Raw genomic sequence first — 20322 nt, 5'->3', positions numbered from 1 at the left:
AAACAATGAGATTTTCTTGGGACATCTGTTTTGAGATCACATTTTGAATAGATATGAACTCATTTCCTACTAAGCAAGCAATCTACTATTGTTGATAGCTGTTTACCAGTTCTATGAGTCAGATATTAGCTAGTGGCAAAGGTCCCTCTTAAAGCCTCCGAGTATTCTTTAAACTGTGTACATAGTGTTTTCCTTAAGTAAAATGTTAAGAGAAGGTAAAAATGCAGTCTTTTCCTGCCTCCTGGTAAATTACAGTGCACAAAGTCTTGCACTTGGGAATAATATTTAAGGTATTTATCTTTAAAGAGTCATTTCCTTTGTTGTCATTAGTTAAGGGAATAAGATACTAGGTTTAGCAAGTATTTAAATAACATAGAAACTACTGAGATGCTTACTATGTCAATATTTATATAGCATTTAAAAACTAGAAGTAAAAATAAGTTTCCTTTATTTAGATTAAATCGATTGTGATTAATTTAGTATCCTCAAAAATGTGCATGATGCCCCCCCCCAAAAAAGATAAGCAGATAAAAACACAGCTATAGATACTATGGGATTGACCTTGGGTTCACCGGTTTTAAATTCTGCCTTTCCAATATCCCAGTCCCAATTTCCAAGCAGCATTTTTTTAAGCTGGTTATGTAGATCAGTCCTTAAAGCAAAAAAATAGCAATTTATCTGGCCTGTATGTTGTGGATAGTGTTGCCACTAAAAAGAATCCAGGACATTTTTCCTTCTTATCTGCAATGTAGCTCATATCAGCCAACCTGTCACAAGATAGTACTTGATATAAACAAGAGATTGCAAAGACATCTCAGTAATCAATATCAGGATGGCTACAGTATGGAAACCCCAACCAGTGCATATCATTTGTCTCAGCATCTATTTCTATGGCCAAATGAAGCATTAATTCAAATCATAAATCTATGGTGATTTAAATCTGGGAATGAGCACCTGCCTGCTTTAATGATTTATTTTGTACATTTCAGTAAGCAGGAGATTTGTCCATATGAACTGACAGGTCACCTTCAGATGCCAGGAGCAGACTGTTTATCACCATGCAGACTAGCATCTCATCTTAGCAAGTAAATATTAAACTAAAAGAATCCAATTGATTGTGGATGAGGGAGAATGGAGACACGGCCATATATTTTACTCATTGTGCTGACGCCTCACTCGGATCTATCCCGAAGTCCTCACTTCTTCCCAAAATGATCATTCTGTTGGAAAGATGCGAGCTCAAGGTTACCATGTAAAATTGGGATATAAAATAATTTGCCAGTGTCATAGATTGCTCTAAACACTTTGGCGGGGGGGGGGGGGGGCGCTAATTTTGACGATTCATATTAAGAACTAGAAGGAGTCATGTGTAATAAAAAGATCTCTTCACCTCACTAAGCCAAATCAAACCAAACTAAACAAACAGAAAATCTGTTTTCTGAGGCAGTAAGGATTTACTTACAACTGGGGTGGGGGGTTGGGGGGGGGTCAGGTAATGTTCCTACACAGGAGAACCTAAAATGTTTAACAGGACTTGTGGGCCAGATGAGTACAAGAGAAAAAGGAAATCTGAATTGATTTAAAAACTGTCACTGTATTTGGGCAGGGCTGAGCAGCAACAATACATCATATAAGTAGCCCCTCTCTGAGGGGTTTCATTCCTTCAAAGAGACAATTGATAGATTCATGAGAGCAGTAAGTTTGTATTCTGAAATATAGGGCTTTGAGATTCTTGGGATTCTGCCTGGAATTCATACGCTTCAATACCACTTCCTAAGCACCTCATACTAGCTGATACTCCTGGATCTAGCACATCCTGTTTTGACTGCCTACTTATGTAGCCATCCCTCCCATAAACTATACACCCCCTGAATGCTGGGACTGGATTATAATTATTTTGTGTTACTAGAATGAGCTAAAATCAAATGCACAACAAAATCCAAATGACATAATAGCTCCCCCCAAATTTACTCACAGGCTGCAGCTTAACAAATACCTAACAGGGGCACCTGAGTAGCTCAGGCGTTAGGCGTCTGTCTTCGGCTCGGGTCATGATCCCAGGGTCCGGGGATCAAGCCCCGCATCAGGCTCCCTGCTCTCCAGGAGGCCTGCTTCTCCCTCTCCCACTCCCCCTGCTTGGGTTCCCTCTCTCGCTGTCTCTCTCTCTGTCAAATAAATAAATAAAATCTTAAAAAAAAAAAAAATACCTAACAGAGAATAAGAACACAGAGAAGGAAATAGTTAATGGTTGTAAAAAGAGGAAGAAGGTAGTTCTCAGGAGGGCAAATTTGGAATAATAATAATAGCAAAAGCAGTACCAATAGGACTACCCTTACTGGTGACCAAACAATGTGGTAAGCAGACATTGTTATAAATAAACACTTGACAAATAGGATCTCCTTTAATTCTCGTGATGTAGATACTACTCTGCCATTTCCCAGATATGCAATGTTAGGCTAAGAAAGTTTACATAACTTCCCAAAATCACAGAACAGGTAATTGCTGAACACTTACCAAGAGGCAGGCACTGTTGTCAGAACCAGAGAAGACTGCCCAATGCAGCAACTACTTTGATCTCTGCAAGCTCAACCCCAACACCCACCAGTCCCCTGCACCTTCCTTGCCCAACCCCTCCACCAAACTTTCTTTCCCTGATCTCTAGAAAAGGGAGTGGGGTGTGCTCTGGAAGGATAATAAATCATAAATTCTTAGACAACAGCGGCATGTGAGACTAGAATAAAAATGACAATGATAACATTTCCCCCCAAATTAGCTACATATATCTAACAAAAATGATCTATCTGCCTCAATGACACCAATGTTAATACACTTGAAAAATATTAAGACTCTGTAGGAAAATTCAAATAAATTTCTGCTCCTGATTCAGATTGGTGTTGGGTGGTGGGGGTCAAAACTAAAAAGCAATATAAACTGCCAACTTAATACCTTGATGGAAGAAAAGTGATTTCTGCCAACTAGAACACAAAAGAAAAATCAAATTGCTTCCTTTTTTAAGACATTATGGTAGCCTATGTACCAAAATCATTAGGTAAACCACAATTTGGTCAGTAGGCAAATGTTATTCTATAATTGCAAATACTAAATGTATGTCAATGCCTAATTATGAGACATGTTCTCCTTATCTTATGCCTATTGGATTTTCCAAAGTCAACTTCTGCTCTGCTGCCCAGGAAATTCAGAGATATCATGTTTTAATATCTTTTGTTTTCAATGTTATTAAATTGCCTAATTTAAATATTCCTCCTCCCTACGCCAACTAGTAAGAACAGCCTGCGTTAAATGCTTACTCTTCTAAAATTTTGAAAACAATCCAGTTTGTTTTGCAATGGTAACTAAAATTTATACTGGCCAATGACTTGTTTTTAAAAGTATTTAATTTTGTTCTACTTTATAGGCCAAAGAAAGAGGCTGCTTATTTAAAAAAAAATGTACATAATAGTTCCAAAAAGAAAATTGTAATTCATTCATTTTACTTCAAAACTGTTTTTAATTTTCAAAAGTCTGAATTGATGTGTGTGAACCACGACCTTAACAACCCGCAGCCCTCCATCCTCTCCCTAGGAGCCCCACAAATGCAAGCAGTCATGTTTTCCTTCATCCCTGCCAGGTGTAGAGCCATAGTTTTGGCTCTCTTCCACATCTTTTCAACCTTCTAAGAATTGCCACCACCTTCTCTATAACCTATTCTCAAATCAAACCCATTATGGCCGCCTCTTTTCTATTTCCCTTGTGTAGTGCTATGGGGAAAATTCTACTTTTCCCTTTTCAACATAAGAAGCTACCCTTTGGCATCACTGAAGCAATGGTATTTTGTGTATTGTGTATATATTTGAAAATTACTACCGACTCTAACATTAACACCCAGTGTATGCTCCCATGGAAATGTTGTAAGAATGATTATTACTACAATCTGTAGTATTCCTTCATATGCCCTTAATTCTATGACATTGGACAGAAAGTAGAGAGCTGCTGATTATCTAAAGAAATAATCTATGAAAACATTGCATGGAGAAGAAAATTTAATCGAACTGCCATGAATTATTTTGTCCTTCATGAACATATGTTGTATATTGTATCTTACACATACCTTGTAGTAGCCAAATTTCTCTTGCTAAATTATATTTTGAGCACAATTTCTACATTTTAAAGAGAAACAATACAGTGCAGTGGCAGAATACAATGTTTTATCTCACCAACACAGAGATGTGAAAGATATCATCAATAAAAAACATTAACTCACATGTGAAGTTGTGTTTGAAAAATGAACTACCCAAATGAATTCTGCAAAGAGAAAGCTGTTGGTTTTGGTTTAAACAATGACTATTAACTTTTCATCTCTTTCCCCACATCTCAAGAAAGAAAAAAAAAATCAAGAGAAATTAAAGTTGTATATTTACAATGAGAGAAAATGGTAATAGTTATATATAGAAAGAATTAACTCTCAACATAATTCTTGGCAGCACATGAAAGAATCAAGTTTATATGTTCTGATGCTGATGCAAACTTATTTGATAACAAATCCAATAGGAATTAGAAGGATAAAGCATGGGTTTGCCTGTAAATATTCTGGTCACTTTACCTATAGTCAATATTTTAAATTTCTGATTATTGGGGTAGCTGGGTGGCCCAGTCGCTTAAATGTCTGACTCTTGATTTTGGCTCAGGTCATGATCTCAGGGTCCTAAGATAGAGCCTCGCTCAGGTCATGATCTCAGGGTCCTAGGATAGAGGCTCTGCACTGGGAATGGAGCCTGCTTAAGCTTCTCTCTCTCCCTCTGCCCTTCCCCACCTACTCACACACGCTCTATAAAAACTAAACTACACTAAACTAAACTAAAATTCTGATTATTGCAACTTAATTATATTACAAAAGATGTTAACTGAATGCTGTTAGTAGAAGTTGCCTACAGAAAGTTGATCCTGTATTAAAAAATTAGGTTGCTAATTATTTATTCGGAGTGCATGTTGTTAGAGGCGGCAAATAGCATCTCCAAAATATGCACTGTTTTCTAGGCTCAAAGTTACCAGCTTCTTGGGTTTTTTCTCCTGGAAAAGAAAGTAATTTGGTAGCCACATGATCACAAAAGTTTCCGCGAACCTACCACTTACCGACACTTGAATTCATGTCCCCATTTTCAGCATCGGCTCCATGTTGGTTATTACCGGCATGATAGCTGCTCATGGCTTCCAACTTGATTTTTTTCACCTTCATTGCTTCGGCAATGGCTGCATTCGTAGCAGCAGCAGCTGCTGCAGCTGCTGCGGTCAGACCTTAAAAGAATAAATTAAAAACAAGGTAATGCAAATTCTGATCTTTCACGTAATAGTCCATGTACTTCGAGAGCACACAAACATATTCGAGTATCGGATTGCTCCACGCACCACTCTGATAACCTATGCTCATTCCTGACTAGCCAATGAAAAAACATTGATAGGAGGGGGAGAATGCACTCTAAACTCCCAAATTAAATATTAGCAGAAACATAATTCATACATAAAAGGACAGCGGTAGAAAGGCATCCAGAATTCTCTCTGGAACAAACCAGTTTGAGTATGTTACTCCCTGCTTAAAATCCTCTGCAGCTGCCTAGAGGGGTGGGGTGGGGTGGGGGGGGGAATGTCTGAACTGCTTAGCTTAATTCCCAAAACCTTTCACTAGAAAGTGTAAACCTACCTCATCACTCCGTTTTCCTCATCCTCAGGCCACCCTCCAGCTACCTGAACATGCCACCAATACGCCTACGTGCGTGCCCTGCCTCTTCAAGCCTGTGCCTTCACACATGCCATTCCCTTTGTCTGGAAGAGCCTTGCCCCACAGCTCACTCCCCTGACTGCTCGGCTCCCAGCCTTCTAGCTCCAGAGTGAGCACTTCTAACCACTGTGCCATGTTTGCCCGGAACAGTTCACCTCTGCTCATCCAAAGAACGGGACATAGGAGTGGATGTGAGATTAGAAATAGAATTTGAGGCCAGATTATGGAAGAAGAGAAAGCTAGGGCCATGCCTTACAGACCTGCCCTAGACAGCCAGCAGAGGTTTTAGAGCAGGGGAGTGGTGTGTTTTTCTTGAAGGTGTGAACGTTTTACCATGTCCGTTCACTTCATCCTGGCATCCCTCACCCGCAAAATGACAGACACTGCAACATCTGACTGATCTCCTCTAATTCTAAAACTTTGATAGTCTAGGAGAGGATATACATCCCTGCTCCCCATCCTCTCTTTGCTATGGCTGCTTCAGATTTTCTGACTACAGTGCTTCAACTTGGTTTGAATTTATCTGTGTGATTTATTTCCACTCTCAGCTGGTGGATTAGAGACTGAACACCTCTCTCCTCTTTTCCTCCCCACTAATCATCACTTCTAGGTACTGCAGCAAATAAGTTACAGCCTCAGAAACTGTAAGAAAGTCTTTTTTCTTTCCTAGAAATCTCTGCTATTTTTTTTTTAGAGGTTAGAAGAGCTCACCTTTCCTTCAGATCAGACCAAAGAGGCCTTGACAACATTCACCCCAATGCAACAAGACCTTCAGAATAGATCTTTGAGTGAAAAACTTATAACTACCCTCTAAAAAGCTACTGATGTAAACTCAAAGAATTCATCTGGGTCTAGACTGTACATTTGTTGCCTTTTAAGTCCCAACTTGAACTGATTCTCTCATCTTCCTATGATTGAATTTACTCCCCAGTTACTCATTTCCTTCAAAGGTGTTTCAGAACATTCTCTTTCCTGTTAAAATTCGCCTTATGTCTCCCAGCAACTCCCTCTTTTGCCTTGTCACAAATGTGACCATCTCACATGCCCCTTCCTGTCATTGCCTGGTGCTGCCTCATCTCCAACTGATGACACTTGCAGGGTCTTTATCTTCGCTTTCATGTAGCAGGTAAATCTTGTTCAGAGCATTCAAATAAGGAAGATAAAACTACAACTTGAGATATAATTGTTATTATAGAGATCTGAATCAAATTCAGTAGCATGAAATATAACTATGCATGATGTAGCCGTAGACAGCCCATAAAGTCTTTTCGAGTATGGTTTCTTCATCTGTAAAGTCATTCTATTCACAAAGGGATAATATGAGGATTAAACAAAATAGACTATGTGAAAAAGGCCATATCATGTTTTGTTTTGTTTTGTTTTTGAGAGAGAGAGAGAGAGAGCATGAGGGAGGGGCAGGGGGAGAGAGAGGGAGAGAGAATCTTAAGCAGCAACACGCTCAGCTGGAGCCTGATGTTCGGCTCACTCCCATGACCATGAGATCAAGACCTGAGCTGAAATCAAGAGTCAGATGCTCAACCCACTGAGCCACCCAAGTGCCCCCAGCCATATCATGTTATTAAGAAGGGATGCAGGCATGCCCTGCATTCTACTCCCTCAAAAAGTCCAGTCCTGCCTTTGATTCCTGCAGGATATGGTGGACTGGCCACAGCCCCCTTGGCTAGAAGAATCTTACTTCTCTTTAGCTGGTGACACTAACACTTGGCTTTTAAAAATATTTTTTTATAATTTTAGGTAGCTGACCTTATTTATGGTACTCTTCTATTTGTCCACTTGACAGTCTATCCCTGCAGTTTTACATGTCTAATACAAATTTCAAAAGATATACAGTGGTTCCCCCGTTATCCATGGGAGATATGTTCCAAGACCCCCATTGGATGCCTGAAACCACAGGCAGTGCTGAACCTTATATACACATAACTACGACAAAGTTTAATTTATAAATTAGGAAGAAAGAGATTAACAATAAAACAGAACAATTCTAACAGTACACCATAATAAAAGTTACGTGAATGGGCTCTCTCTCTCTCTCTCCCTCAAAATATCTCATCGTAGTGCACTCACCCTTCTTGTGATGAGGCGAAGTGAGGGGAATGACGCAGGCGCTGTGACACAGTGTTGGGCTACTAATGACCTTCTGATGACTTGTCAGAAGGAGGATCATCTGCTTCCAGACTGCGGTTGACCAAACTGGGGAAAGGAAACTGCAAATAAGGGGGACTACTGGAAGGACGTGACCCATACATGCTATCGCTGAACTCTATGATACTTATAAGTACTGGATTTTTAATCTAGTTTAATGAAGTCAGTAAAAAAGCAATGACATTTTCAGCCACTGCTGATTTTAGTCCCACTAACCTCACCTGGCTCACAATTCTAATTCTTGAATAGCTTTCAAATTCAAGCAATTTTCTCCATTTCCCCGGCTCCCTCTAGTGCTAGCTGCCACACTTTCTTCAGCAGACACATTCAATGCCTGCTCTTAGGAGCAAGTGGGGTGCTTCATGTAGCTGTCAGGGCCCTTCACGCTCAGTCCCTTGTCTATCTGTGTAGCATCACCTGTTCCCCCAGGTCCTACTTGCTCTCTGTGCTCTAGACACATGGGCCTTCTCCCATTTCCTCTAATGGACTATCCATCCCTTCTTTCAAGCCAGACTTTGCACATGTTCCCCTTTCTAGAAAGCTTTCCCATCCCTGCCCCAGACCAGCCATGTGTCCCTTATCTGGTAGCTTAAATATTATGTTCTAGGAGTAGCAGGCTCAGCTTCCTGACTCTTCAAGCTACCTGGGAAACAATGATCAACATTTCAAGAGTCAGCTCAAAACACACTTCTTTTGAAGAGCTGACCCTCCTTACTCCTCAAGGGGAGAGTCAGCCATCCTTTTGTTTGTGTTCTCAACCTGTTCTCTGTGAGTTTGCTATCCTTTGTGCATCAGAATCCCCCAAGGAGCTTTTAAGCCATGCAAATGGCTGAGTCCTACCATAGGACGTTCTGACTGGGGCTCCTGCATCTGTATATTTTAGGGTGGATTTCACTGCTCCCCAAGTCATTTCAATGTGCAATCTGAGAGGAGAAACTCTGTCCCTTGAATTCTTTAATGATTTTTTTTGGGGGGAAGGGAGGTACCAAGGGGGAGGGTAGGCTTAAGGCTATCTCCTCAACTAAGTTATAACACCAAAAGCACAGAAATATGTCCCTAATATATGTATCCCAAACATCTACCACAATGCCTGCCACAAATTGTCACTGAATGAAAAAGCACTTCTGAAACTAGAGTACTTGGACAGTCACAGGAGAAATATGGTCACTATTTTAACAATATCTATTATTAAAGCATTATGTTGATATTACAATCAATGTGAATATACTAGGAGTAGCAAATTTCATGAATTTAATACAAAGCATGACTCTCCCAAGCTACATTTGCCTAGGGCTGGAGAGGATCACAAAAGGCTCACCGGCCCTCTGTATTTATTGCACTTCCTGTTGGCCTTGCAATGGCCCTTTCAAATCTCTGATGTAATCCTCAAATCCCCTCCACCTTGCTCTTAGAAAGAGGTCTCATTGTATATTTTGTTCCAAATGAAGTTGCCTTTGAAAAAAAAAATTATAATAAATTCCCAAAATAATTCTAGCTTTTGGTCTATATTTAGAGAGAGAATTCAAACTGAAAACATTTACATGTCATCAAGAATTGTCTACTTGTGTAAATACTGGCAACCCATGACATTTATCATGCACCTTTACCTCCCTGCCTCACCCTTTTCTCAGAACATTTTTCCCCCTTGCCTGAGATTCACAGAGATTTTTATGTCCTCCTTCAGTATCCCACCCTCAAGCACATTATATTGCAAATTTACCACTATTTTAACTCTTCCCAATCAAGACGAACTATTTTTATCTCAGAACTAGGTAATTCAGTGTGTCTCAAAGTGATAGTCAACATCAAATCCAGCTGTCATGCATGGTAAAGTCCGAGATCTTCCCCAGGGACACATTCACGGACTATGTCTAGGATGGGCTGAGGAATCTGTGTTTTTACCTTTCAACAAACAGGTTGATTCTGATGCTCACTGCCCTTAGATTATTTGATGACAGTAATTGACACTAAAGTGTGTCTGCATCTTACAGTAAAAGTTTATTAACCAAGCAGATCATCATTGACCTTGTTTTCAAAAGCGAGTGTGCTTAAGAATCAACAAGGGAACTTGTTAAAATATTAAATCAGGTTCAACCAAGGAATCGGAGTTTGAGACATACTGCTCTAATGGGATGTAGACTTTGTAAAAGTAAGTCTTCTTGTGCCTTGAGCCTACCACAGCAGAAGCAAAAAGTGTGGTACTTCCGTGTGTTATTGATGCAGCGACCCTGCACATTATTAGCTCCATTTACATGTATGAATCTATTTGGTATGTATGGCAACTGTTAGTGAAGTAGCTTGGGTAATCACTCCTGATTCTTTAATTAAGCTTTTCACCAGATCTCCTTCTCTCATTGGGAGAAAAATTACAAATATGTGTGTGTGTGTGTTTGTGTTTTTGTGTGTGAGATTATATGATGAAGGAACAAATAAATAATTTCTTATACTAAGGAATGATTAACCTTGATGATTTTTACACTCTCAAAGAACATTCTTATACTAAGGAATGATTAACCTTGATGATTTTTACACTCTCAAAGAACATTTAAATATCTCATACACCAAAACAAAAACATGTACTAAACGAAGAAGTCAAATATAATTTCATTTTATTTTACGAGATCCTAAATCCTATGTAATCAACAAGGGAGAAACTTAAATGTACACTTAACACTCATTTCACACTAATAAGATAATGGATTGAGAAGTATATATATTTTTAATTTTGTATATGTTTCACGAATTTTTTTTAAAGATTTTATTTATTTATTTGACAGAGAGAGACACAGCGAGAGCAGGAACACAAGCAGGGGGAGCGGGAGAGGGAGAAGCAGGCTTCGCGCTGAGCAGGGAGCCCCACGTGGGACTCGATCCCAGGACTCTGGGATCATGACCTGAGCGGAAGGCAGCCGCTTAACGACTGAACCACCCAGGCACCTGAGAAATATTTTTTTTAAAGACATTTTCCTTCAGAGGAAGGATAGTAAGTCATAGTTTGTACACTCCTAGACCTCCAACTGGCCTTCAGGAAAGGGATCGTACTTCAAAATAAGGTTAAAGACCATAAACCTTATATCATGCAAAAATATTTAGTTATTTTTTCTTTCCTATTAAATGTCTACAAGCTCTATATTTATAATATAAAAGAATAAGTAGATTTTTACAAATAACTTTAAAAAACAGCTTTTCATATTATCGTCTGAATTATGATATAAACACATCACTGTGGGCTTCATTCTGCTCTGCTCCTTCAGAGAAAAGTCTGTATTGTTCTTTAACTGCACATTGTTCGAAGTTTTTTTTCTTATCTTGGCTTATAGATTCCTTTTACTTTCATTTTTGCATGCCCTACTAAAATGTTTAAAGTTCTACTTGAATAAGCGACTGTCAATGGAAATTACTAGTTATCTAAACTATCATATAGGGAGTAAACACATGGTGGTTAAAAATGGACTCCAAAAAGCCATACAAACTTTGGACAACATGCATTAAATTTATCTGGGATACTGCTGCAAGTTACATAATTCCTAAGGCTTCAAAATTCTCATCTCTAAAACAGAGCTATCAATTTTGACTTGATAGGGATGTTGTGGAGAATAAAGGCAAAATAATATATGCAACAGCATGGGAACATACTAAGCCCTCCGCAAATTGTAGTAAATATTATCAAGTAACCAGAATATCCATCATGCCGTTATGTTTAGTTTTACCCCAGTTCAGTTACTCACAAAAAGACAACTATGACAAAAGCTACCTAACAGTGTAGAGGGAGAATTTAGCCATTAGACAAATGGAAATCTAAAATCCATGCTTCTATCTAAACATTTCATTTAGTAGTCTACATTGATCATATTTATCTTAAAATCACTAAATCTCCACTCTGTGCTGTATTGATACAAAGCCTTCGCTACTTCAAATTCAATATCCTAAAACCAATCCATGGGTTTATCTTTGGAAGAGAAGTAGGCATTGTCACCACTTACGAATCTTATTTTACTCTGCAAAGATAGCATTTTTCTTCTGCTTTCAACTTCTATCAACACAGTCTTTAAATCTTTCAAATGCCATCTACGATCCTGATCACTTTTTCTAAAAAAGGGGAAAGTATCCCCATTCTATTTATTTCAAGTAAGTTAGTACCCCTTGTGATAAAGAGTAGATTACAACTATAGATTATAAATATCAATAAAAGAGACATATTGCTGTCAAATTCTTTCTCTGATCTGTTTGTTTGCTCATTAACTTGAAAGGTCTAATCTTTGATCTTTGGTTTCAAAGACATCAAGATGACTTCCAAATGTTTGATATGTTGTCTACTTTTACATCACATTCCATATAAAATGTATTTCCCAAAATGTAATGGTTAAATAAAATGAGTTATATGCAAGAGATAGTAAGCAGTCAAAGCTTCCAAATGATAGACTTTTTTTATTAGTCTATGTCACTTTGCCCAAATTTAGAAGAAACCATTTTAAAGATGTAGTAGATTATAGCCAATGGTAGTTATTATTAATATTCTGCAATTGATAAGTTATTTATATCTGGCATTCTTCCTACTGATTATTCAGGGAGACAGGCGGCTTATAAATATCTCATCACTCCACCATCACAGAAATTTCATCGACAGTGCTCATGCACAGCTATTAGCAATATGAATCTAACCATTACAAGAAGGAGGAAAATCGAACATGTGGCATTAATACGCAGTCCTGGTTCCTAACCATCTGATAGGCAGATGGTGTGAAGCGGATTCTCCAGCTGAAATGAAGGGGCACATCATTTAAAACCTTGTTTGCATTCTAACTGATATCAGTGCCATATTGATATACATGATACCTCATGGCAGTATTTGAACAATCTAGTTTGTTTCAGTCATAAATGTTTACTGCCTTGTTTTTTTTAATCTTATAAGCATGTTCAGAAGAGTGTATTTTTTTAATTTATGAAACCTATTGTTTACTTCTGTTGAACTACAAGATTAGTGGAAAGCAGGAATATTAAGTTACTTCAACCACAGCAATATAACCAAGACAGATGAATAAAGTGGGTTTCTATTTTCAATAAAGGATGTTAGTAAAGGAGTTTTAAAATTAGCCCAGGCATTTTGTGCATTAAATGCATTTATTCATTTAAACCTTCTGGCTTTTTTTCCCCCCAAGTGGCATACAGAGAAATTTAATGCTTTACATCGCCATTCATTTAAAACACTCACTGTGTGCAATTAATCTTGTCCAACAATTCAATTCAGAAAGTAAAATATCAAAAAGCATAGTTCATTTCAACAGTCATTACTGTGAAGTAATCTTTCTGCTCCTGACAATTCCTATAGACTCTTTGCAAAACTCTGTTGAAGGTGCATTGTAAGCTCCATATAAGTTTGAATTACAACTCAATTGAAATCATTCCAAGTCTTAGAAGAACTTTTGGCTCAAAATAACAATTTGAAAATACCAGTACCTTCCCTCCCCCTTTTCTTCCTATCCTTATTTAAATACAAGCTGTCTAAAAAACTGACACCAATTTTCACAGTTATTTATTTTTTCAATACTTTCTAAATAAAGGAAGATTGTGATTGAAATATACCTGTCCTCACCCTTGAATGATTAAATAACAGAAATGATAAGCATCTTAATTGTGAATTAGGGTAGACTGAAGATTTTGAATGTGAATTTGTCTCCTAATGTCCATTAGACTGACTTTTCTTGCCCTTTAAAACACATTTATATTCTGCAGAGAAAAGGAAAATTGATCTTTGAGACCATTAATGGAAACACTCCCTATACAAGTTTTCAGTTTTTCAATTGATTGAATTAGACTTTTAAAATGTTTGGATTAACAAAAAACCCCACTAGTTTGGAGAAATATATGGAAAGAGTTTATTATAATATTGATAATGCTAATCAATCAAACAGACATCAAATTTTGTCTTCTTATTCTGAACAGCTTAAACACAGTCTCTCAGAGTAAAGAAAGTAACAGCAGTAGTGAAGTCGGTGGAGGGAACACCATGGGGGTATCATTTGGTCATGTGTTAAATCACTGAGGAATTTCCATGGAAGTATTTGAAACACTCAACTTCTGACCACCTACTCACTGAATCAGGCTGAAACACAATTAATTAAAATTTCTTAAAATACTATGGTTTAAAATAAGAAAAGAGGTAATTTATGAAAAGTTGAATTTAGCACAAAAGGTCTTGACTATATAACTCTCACTTTTACTCCATCTGTTAACATTACTGCCTTCAGAAAAGTAGTTAACAGCCACTTGGGGTCTAGACTCCTAAAGCATGGAGACAAGAAAGACTATCTAATGCGACCCTTTTATTTTACTGATGATGAAACTTAGGGGCAGTGAGGTTAATCATTTCTATAAAGTCACACCATTAAATAATGATAGAGTAATCCCAATTCCCTTAACTCCCAGTTCAGCATTGACTACACTGACTCTGTCAATAAATGTAAAAAGAAAAGTCCAGAATACAGTAAACTACAGAATCATTGAAAGAAAACGAATCCCCTTTGCTCAAGTAGCTTATAGATTGTATAGAGAGGCAAGCTTATAGACACTCAGATGATGTCACAGATATAAGCTGACTTCACTGAAAAACCTGACCAAAATATTCATTTGTAATTCAGTTTCATAGAATTTAGAATATATCTGCCACTGAAACAATGGTCTTTCAACTTTAATTGTCCCCAAAACTTTGACCCTGGATTATGAGTAAAACACAGTCTTTATATTAGCTTGAGTCCTATATTTTAAATACACCACAACAAGAAAAAAAGGGAAGAGCAGATAATTATTTCCCCTCTCTATCTCAAATATAAAACAAATTCTAAATAGAAACAAATTGAAATAAGTAAACTTTGACTCTAATTTTCTTTAAAGCACCCTTCTTCTTATTATTATTCAATCTCCAATAAACTGCTTATTAGATGTCCTCATGTTTGTCTAAGGCCCAATTCTTTTTACTACTTACACGACTCATCACCCGAAATTACCCAGTGCATTGACTTCAGGCAGGTGCCTCTTACTAGCTTGAGAATAACTGACAGTGTGTGACATTCTAAAAGGATGTTTTTAAAAGAGGCTACTTGTCAATATATTGGTGACAGTTCAGGCAGTATAATAAGTGAAAAGAGGAAATGGTGTCATGAATTTAATTTCCTGCCAAGGAGTCACCTCATTGGCATTTTAGCCTAAGAATAATCTCCCCCAAATGTTCACCTACATTTCTCAACACCATGTAAATCCTCTCCTAAATCCTTTGATACTTCAATAAGTCTCTCTCTTTTTTCCTTTTTCCAGAATTCAGGTAGCATGTGGTTGTTGGGGAGATGGGGAGAGGAAATAAGAAAAAAATGTCACAAAGGTGGCCATTTTTTACATGAAGTCTCGTGTGGGGGGAGTTACCCAGTAGGATAGAAGAAACTGGCAAAGATGTGGCCACAGCCTTTTTCTGATATAGGAGTATAAGCTTTTTTCAAGGAAAAGACACAAGGAAGAACTGTAATTATAACACACACACACACTGTGTAAACAGTGGTCAGGGTCTAGGTGGGGAACAATAGACAGCCATGTTCACTGAATAACAATAGGAACAGGAAGACTAATTGAGGCAATATATTCTTCACCCCTTTGTCATTAGGTTCTAACATTTATATCAACATCGCAATGAATCTCCATAAGCAGCCTAAAAGGTAGATATTTTCTTCATTTGGTTACAAGGAAAATGTGAATGGTGAATAGCCAAATGTAGTACTTGGACAAAGAGGTTTTTGGTTGAAGTTTTAAAGTTGGATTATAGAAAAGAACAATCCTAATTAATGTAGAAGCACATCTACTGCCATGTGATAGGGAAGATGCAAAAGAAATACAGGTTATAGTTCATAGGCTCAAGTGGTTGTCATCTCTAGACAGTGGCATGTTAAACAGATGAAGCCCTTACCTTGGCACATCTTTGTAATCATAGTCAAGTTATTCATTTTATTTTATTTTTTTAGTGTAACAGACAAATTACTTAAATTGTCTGATTTTGAGGCAATCTTGTACTTTATCATTCAAGAAATAAATGCTATCTATGTTTAAAACTATTCCCCTTTTGAGGTTTCATTAGTATATTCTACCCAGCTCATCTAGGAACAGAGCAGGTGGATCAAGAAAGAGCTAACAATGGTTATTACTCCCTTCTCCCTTTTTGCTGTGAAAAATCATTATAACAGAAAGAACCATTTAATTCCTAACATGGTAAGAAATGTGAGTCTTTCGTGTATTCTGAGAGAATCTTTGACTTTATTTCAAAACAACAGTAAATCATAGCAAATCTTCAATTTTCCTTACATCCCTTCATTTTAGGAGCAAAGTCTGCAGTAATACTGATCCAGTAGCTTCTCTTGACCTAATTTATGTTGTACCATGAGATTCTATTAAAAGAAACTAAATCACTGCAGTAGATTTATTCACCTTAAATAATTTAAGCTAATTGAAAAAGAACCAAACTAAAACTAAAACACTTCTCTCAAGCATTCAACTCCTGCATGTCAATTAGTAATTTAAACAACTAGCTAATCACAACAGCTTTATGAGAAACACGGACCTGTGCTCACATTTCTCTACCTCCACTGAGCTGAAGACAGAAACAAATACCAATTGAGTCTGAAAGTATGTGTATCTATTCTGTAGTAATTAGGCAAGTCCAATGAAATATTTTCACAGATGGAAACTAAGATTTTTCTCAGTTTTCCCAAACAATTTTGAAAAGTACACACAGACAAATGAGAGAAATACCTGGAAAAGCATATCCAACTCATTGCTTTGGCAATGAGTTATGGCACTCCAAATTTATAACATGACTTAGGCGAAACAAAATTAAAAACGTTGTTGTTATTCACAAAGGTTACCACATCATCATAACCAGAAACTGAATTCCTAATGGGTTGATTTCAAAATTAAGAACCCAGCCTAATATTACTATTATTATAGCTTATTATTGTTATATTGCTTCTTGTTGTTAAAAGTTACTAAACATCATTTTGATTTAAGATATATTAATAGTGGCTCATAAAGTTATCACAACTTATAATATTCTGATTGTCCCATCATTATAGAACTCCATTTGTAAAATCAAGGGTCATTTTTCTCACATAATTATTTAATTTTATAATTCAACCTCTGTAATACCTGGAATGCGTGGCCTAATCATTCATGACAGTCCTACAAAGAGTTACAAAGCTTTATGCAGCATTTTTACCATACATTCTTAAGAGAATTAGAAAATTCAAACATAACTTCATCTTGGAAGTAAAGCCTTTTGAAATATGGCTAAAGTGCACACTGCATAAAGACAACACACTTAAGCAGACTTTCTCCCCTTTAAACAGCATTCAAATTTTCAAAAGCAATAGATTCTCAGTCCACAAGGAGTCTATTGCATTATTCATTTCATGTGCAACCTCATGCTGGACCATAAATTGTTACTTTATCTAATCAAAGGAGACTTAACTCTACAGAAGGTCAAAGGTTTAATTTTGTGAAGTATTATCTTACGCTATGAGTTTAACCGAAAAATAGAAGAAGAAAAACAGCCAAGAAACTGGTAATAAATGAACCTTTATTGCCTCAGGCATTGGCCTAGTTAATAAACTTTCATTGAAGGTTTCTTTCAACTGTTACGGACAATGAGAGGAAAAAAATCTTAAATTACAGCCATGTGTGACTTTTAAAGCAGTCATTCTTTTTTATCTCAACCTCCCTAGCTCAGGAAAAAAAAAAAAAAGACAAAGAGAGATTGTCTTCGATCTTTTAACCAAAAATGTATGTTTCTAAACAGATGAAAAAGTGCAGATAAACTTTTCTAAAAGCAGAGGTCAGCTTTGAACAATATAAAAAAAATGCATTCTTTAGGTGTTGAATCTTAGAAAACAATCTCTCTAGCTAAATGTAAAACTACAAAAGGAAGAAGACTTGTTGTATATTCTCCACAAATCTAACTCTTAAATTATAGTCTCTTGTTTAGCAAAACATGATGCCTTATAATCTCCCCATTACCACACTAAGTCCATTGTAGTTTTAATATCCATTAAATGCATTGTAAATAAGTACATTATTTATCCCCCATTTTAGGCCAAAAAAAAAAAAAATCCTTTTATTTTCAAAAACAAACACTAGTAGCAAAATAATTCCTTTTATTGTCATGCAATTAAAATCTTTAGGAGAAAAAAGTCTTTTTAGCTGGTACTCTCAACCAAAAATTGCCTGGGGGTAGTACCTTCTCCCCCAATATTTTCCAGTAAAGAAAATAAACTGAGTTGTTCTGAACTAATATGCCATTTTTTTGTTTTCAGGAGGCACTGTGTTGAGTACAAAAGTTACCGTGGCCTCAGTTCCAACATCTTTATCTCCACACCACAGCATAAATAAGGTAGATCCTTGCATCACCAAGAGAGTTCACATAAGCCGTGAGAAAAGAAAGAAGCCACGTTCTGCATCTTCCTTTAGACATTCTCAAACAGAAAAGGAACGAGGGCTGGCTCTGTGCTCCTAACTGGACCCCCCCCCCCGCCTGATTCCCCCCACAAATCACAGTGCTCTCGGCAGGGCACCGAACCCTCTTCCCACCTGGCAGCATTTGGACAGAAGTGGGCTCTACTTCATCCCAGGGACACGTCCTCAGGATGCTATCTTGGCCACCTTTGAATCTGAACATGATAGCTGCTCATACCAGCAGCACCAGGTGAAAGCAAGACCAGGCTCCCTACTAAGAAATACGCTCCTCACAGCTGGGAAGCAATGAGTTCTCCTGGGGTCAAGGATGAAGCACATTTATACGAGTAGCTCTGCTACTTTTCTATATTTGCCAAGACTAGGGAGACAGACTTAGGAGAAAGTGGAAAATACAGAGATTGGAGACAATTTAATGTGAATTCTGAGCAGGGGGAAAAAAGTCAAGTTCTATGCATTGAATATTGAGGATAAAAACATATTGACAAATCGTTGTCAAAAGCGCAATTGATAAACGTGATTTTTTTTTTGCCCCACTTTATTTTCCACCCAATATATATACATGGGTACCACTGGGGAGCAGAAGAATGAAAAGGGGAGGAAAAATGAAGAAACACCAACTACTTTCTAGAAAAGAAACACTATATTAGAATGTGTATAGTGAATGGCTAATTATATACAACTGTGGATAAATGATTTCGAATTAGCAAGGGTGGTAATGCTTTATAATTTCAGGGTTTTTTTATTTACGATTTGTGAGAAAGCCTGAGGTACATTTAGAAAGTAACTCAAATGGCAGAGAAGCATGGAAGGGTAACAAAAACAGGTATCTCGAATCTAATTCTTTATTCCATTAATCAAAGTTTTATGGGTTTAGAAAAGTTGTACTACAGTACACAGAGAGGATAAGAAAAAAGAAAGATCAAGGGAATTCAAAGGATTTATTAAAAGTGCAGACGGTAACTCTGACTAGTGTTTTAGCTAGATAGACACAATTAATTAATTGTAACATTGTGAAACTCTAAAATGCTGAAAGAACGTGCTCATGCCTGCAATGCAGTAATGTAGCAAAATACTTATAATCTTTCAACCACCAGGAGCTTTTGTTGGTTTTTTAACCTAATCCACAGCTTGACATAGATCCTAGGGTAATGGAACACAGTTCTTTGATTGAAATAATATCTAAACATGGCTGTGCTAGCCCGGTGGCCTAATAGAAGTCTGTCTCTCTGGAACTGGAGAAATTCAAGGCTGGAAACAAACTCCCACATTGAGCTCTGGCTTGTAAGTCCTTCAAAAAATGTCATTGAGACTGGAGTGTGCCCTTTCCAGTTTGACAGGACCAAAAACAGGTATAAAACTTCTACAGTCACTTTTCTTTCAAACAGTGAGACAGTCAAAGTGAATCATTTTCTTCGGCCCTAAAAAGTTCCTAATAAGGCAACAGTATGGTGTTGATAATGACAGAGACTCTAAGACATGTCATGAAATAGCTAAGAATTTCAGAAGGGGTCTATTCCCCCAGCCTTCTCCATTTTGGTGTGAAAATCTACAAGAATATCTTCAAGTTTTCCAGTCATTGTTACAAAAAAAGTTGATCCATGTATTTTGTCAATTTTAGTCACGAGGAAAATTTCAGTGTTCAAAAGCACACTAAAAATACCTGAAAAAGAATTTATATATACTATACTTAGTGGAAAAAACCTTCTATATTATTTTTGCTTTATTTAATGTATCTCAATTTGCCATAATGATAAGAATGCCACATTTGAATATTTCACTGAGCGCAGAATTTCTAGGTCTGCATGTGCGGCAATAAATAGACTTTGGTTAAACTTTTGAAAGATAATTGAAATAAAATATCCATTGCATTGTGTATTCTG

At 37.1% G+C, this 20322-nt stretch overlaps 1 protein-coding gene across 2 annotated transcripts in view; it reads right to left on the bottom strand.

The window, feature by feature from the left end:
- Positions 1–20322, bottom strand: part of DACH1 (dachshund family transcription factor 1) — a 425922-nt gene that overhangs the window by 192352 nt on the left and 213248 nt on the right. For both annotated transcript variants that reach the window (XM_035003251.1, XM_035003250.1), the window contains exon 3: positions 5131–5292. In XM_035003251.1, coding sequence (XP_034859142.1) covers positions 5131–5292 — 162 coding nt within the window. The remainder of the gene's footprint in view (positions 1–5130; positions 5293–20322) is intronic.

The sequence above is a fragment of the Mirounga leonina genome, unplaced genomic scaffold, assembly GCF_011800145.1.
Source record: "Mirounga leonina isolate KUSES-001 unplaced genomic scaffold, KU_Mleo_1.0 Mir_127, whole genome shotgun sequence".
NCBI lineage: Eukaryota > Metazoa > Chordata > Mammalia > Carnivora > Phocidae > Mirounga > Mirounga leonina.
This window is presented reverse-complemented; position numbering and strand designations above follow the sequence as displayed.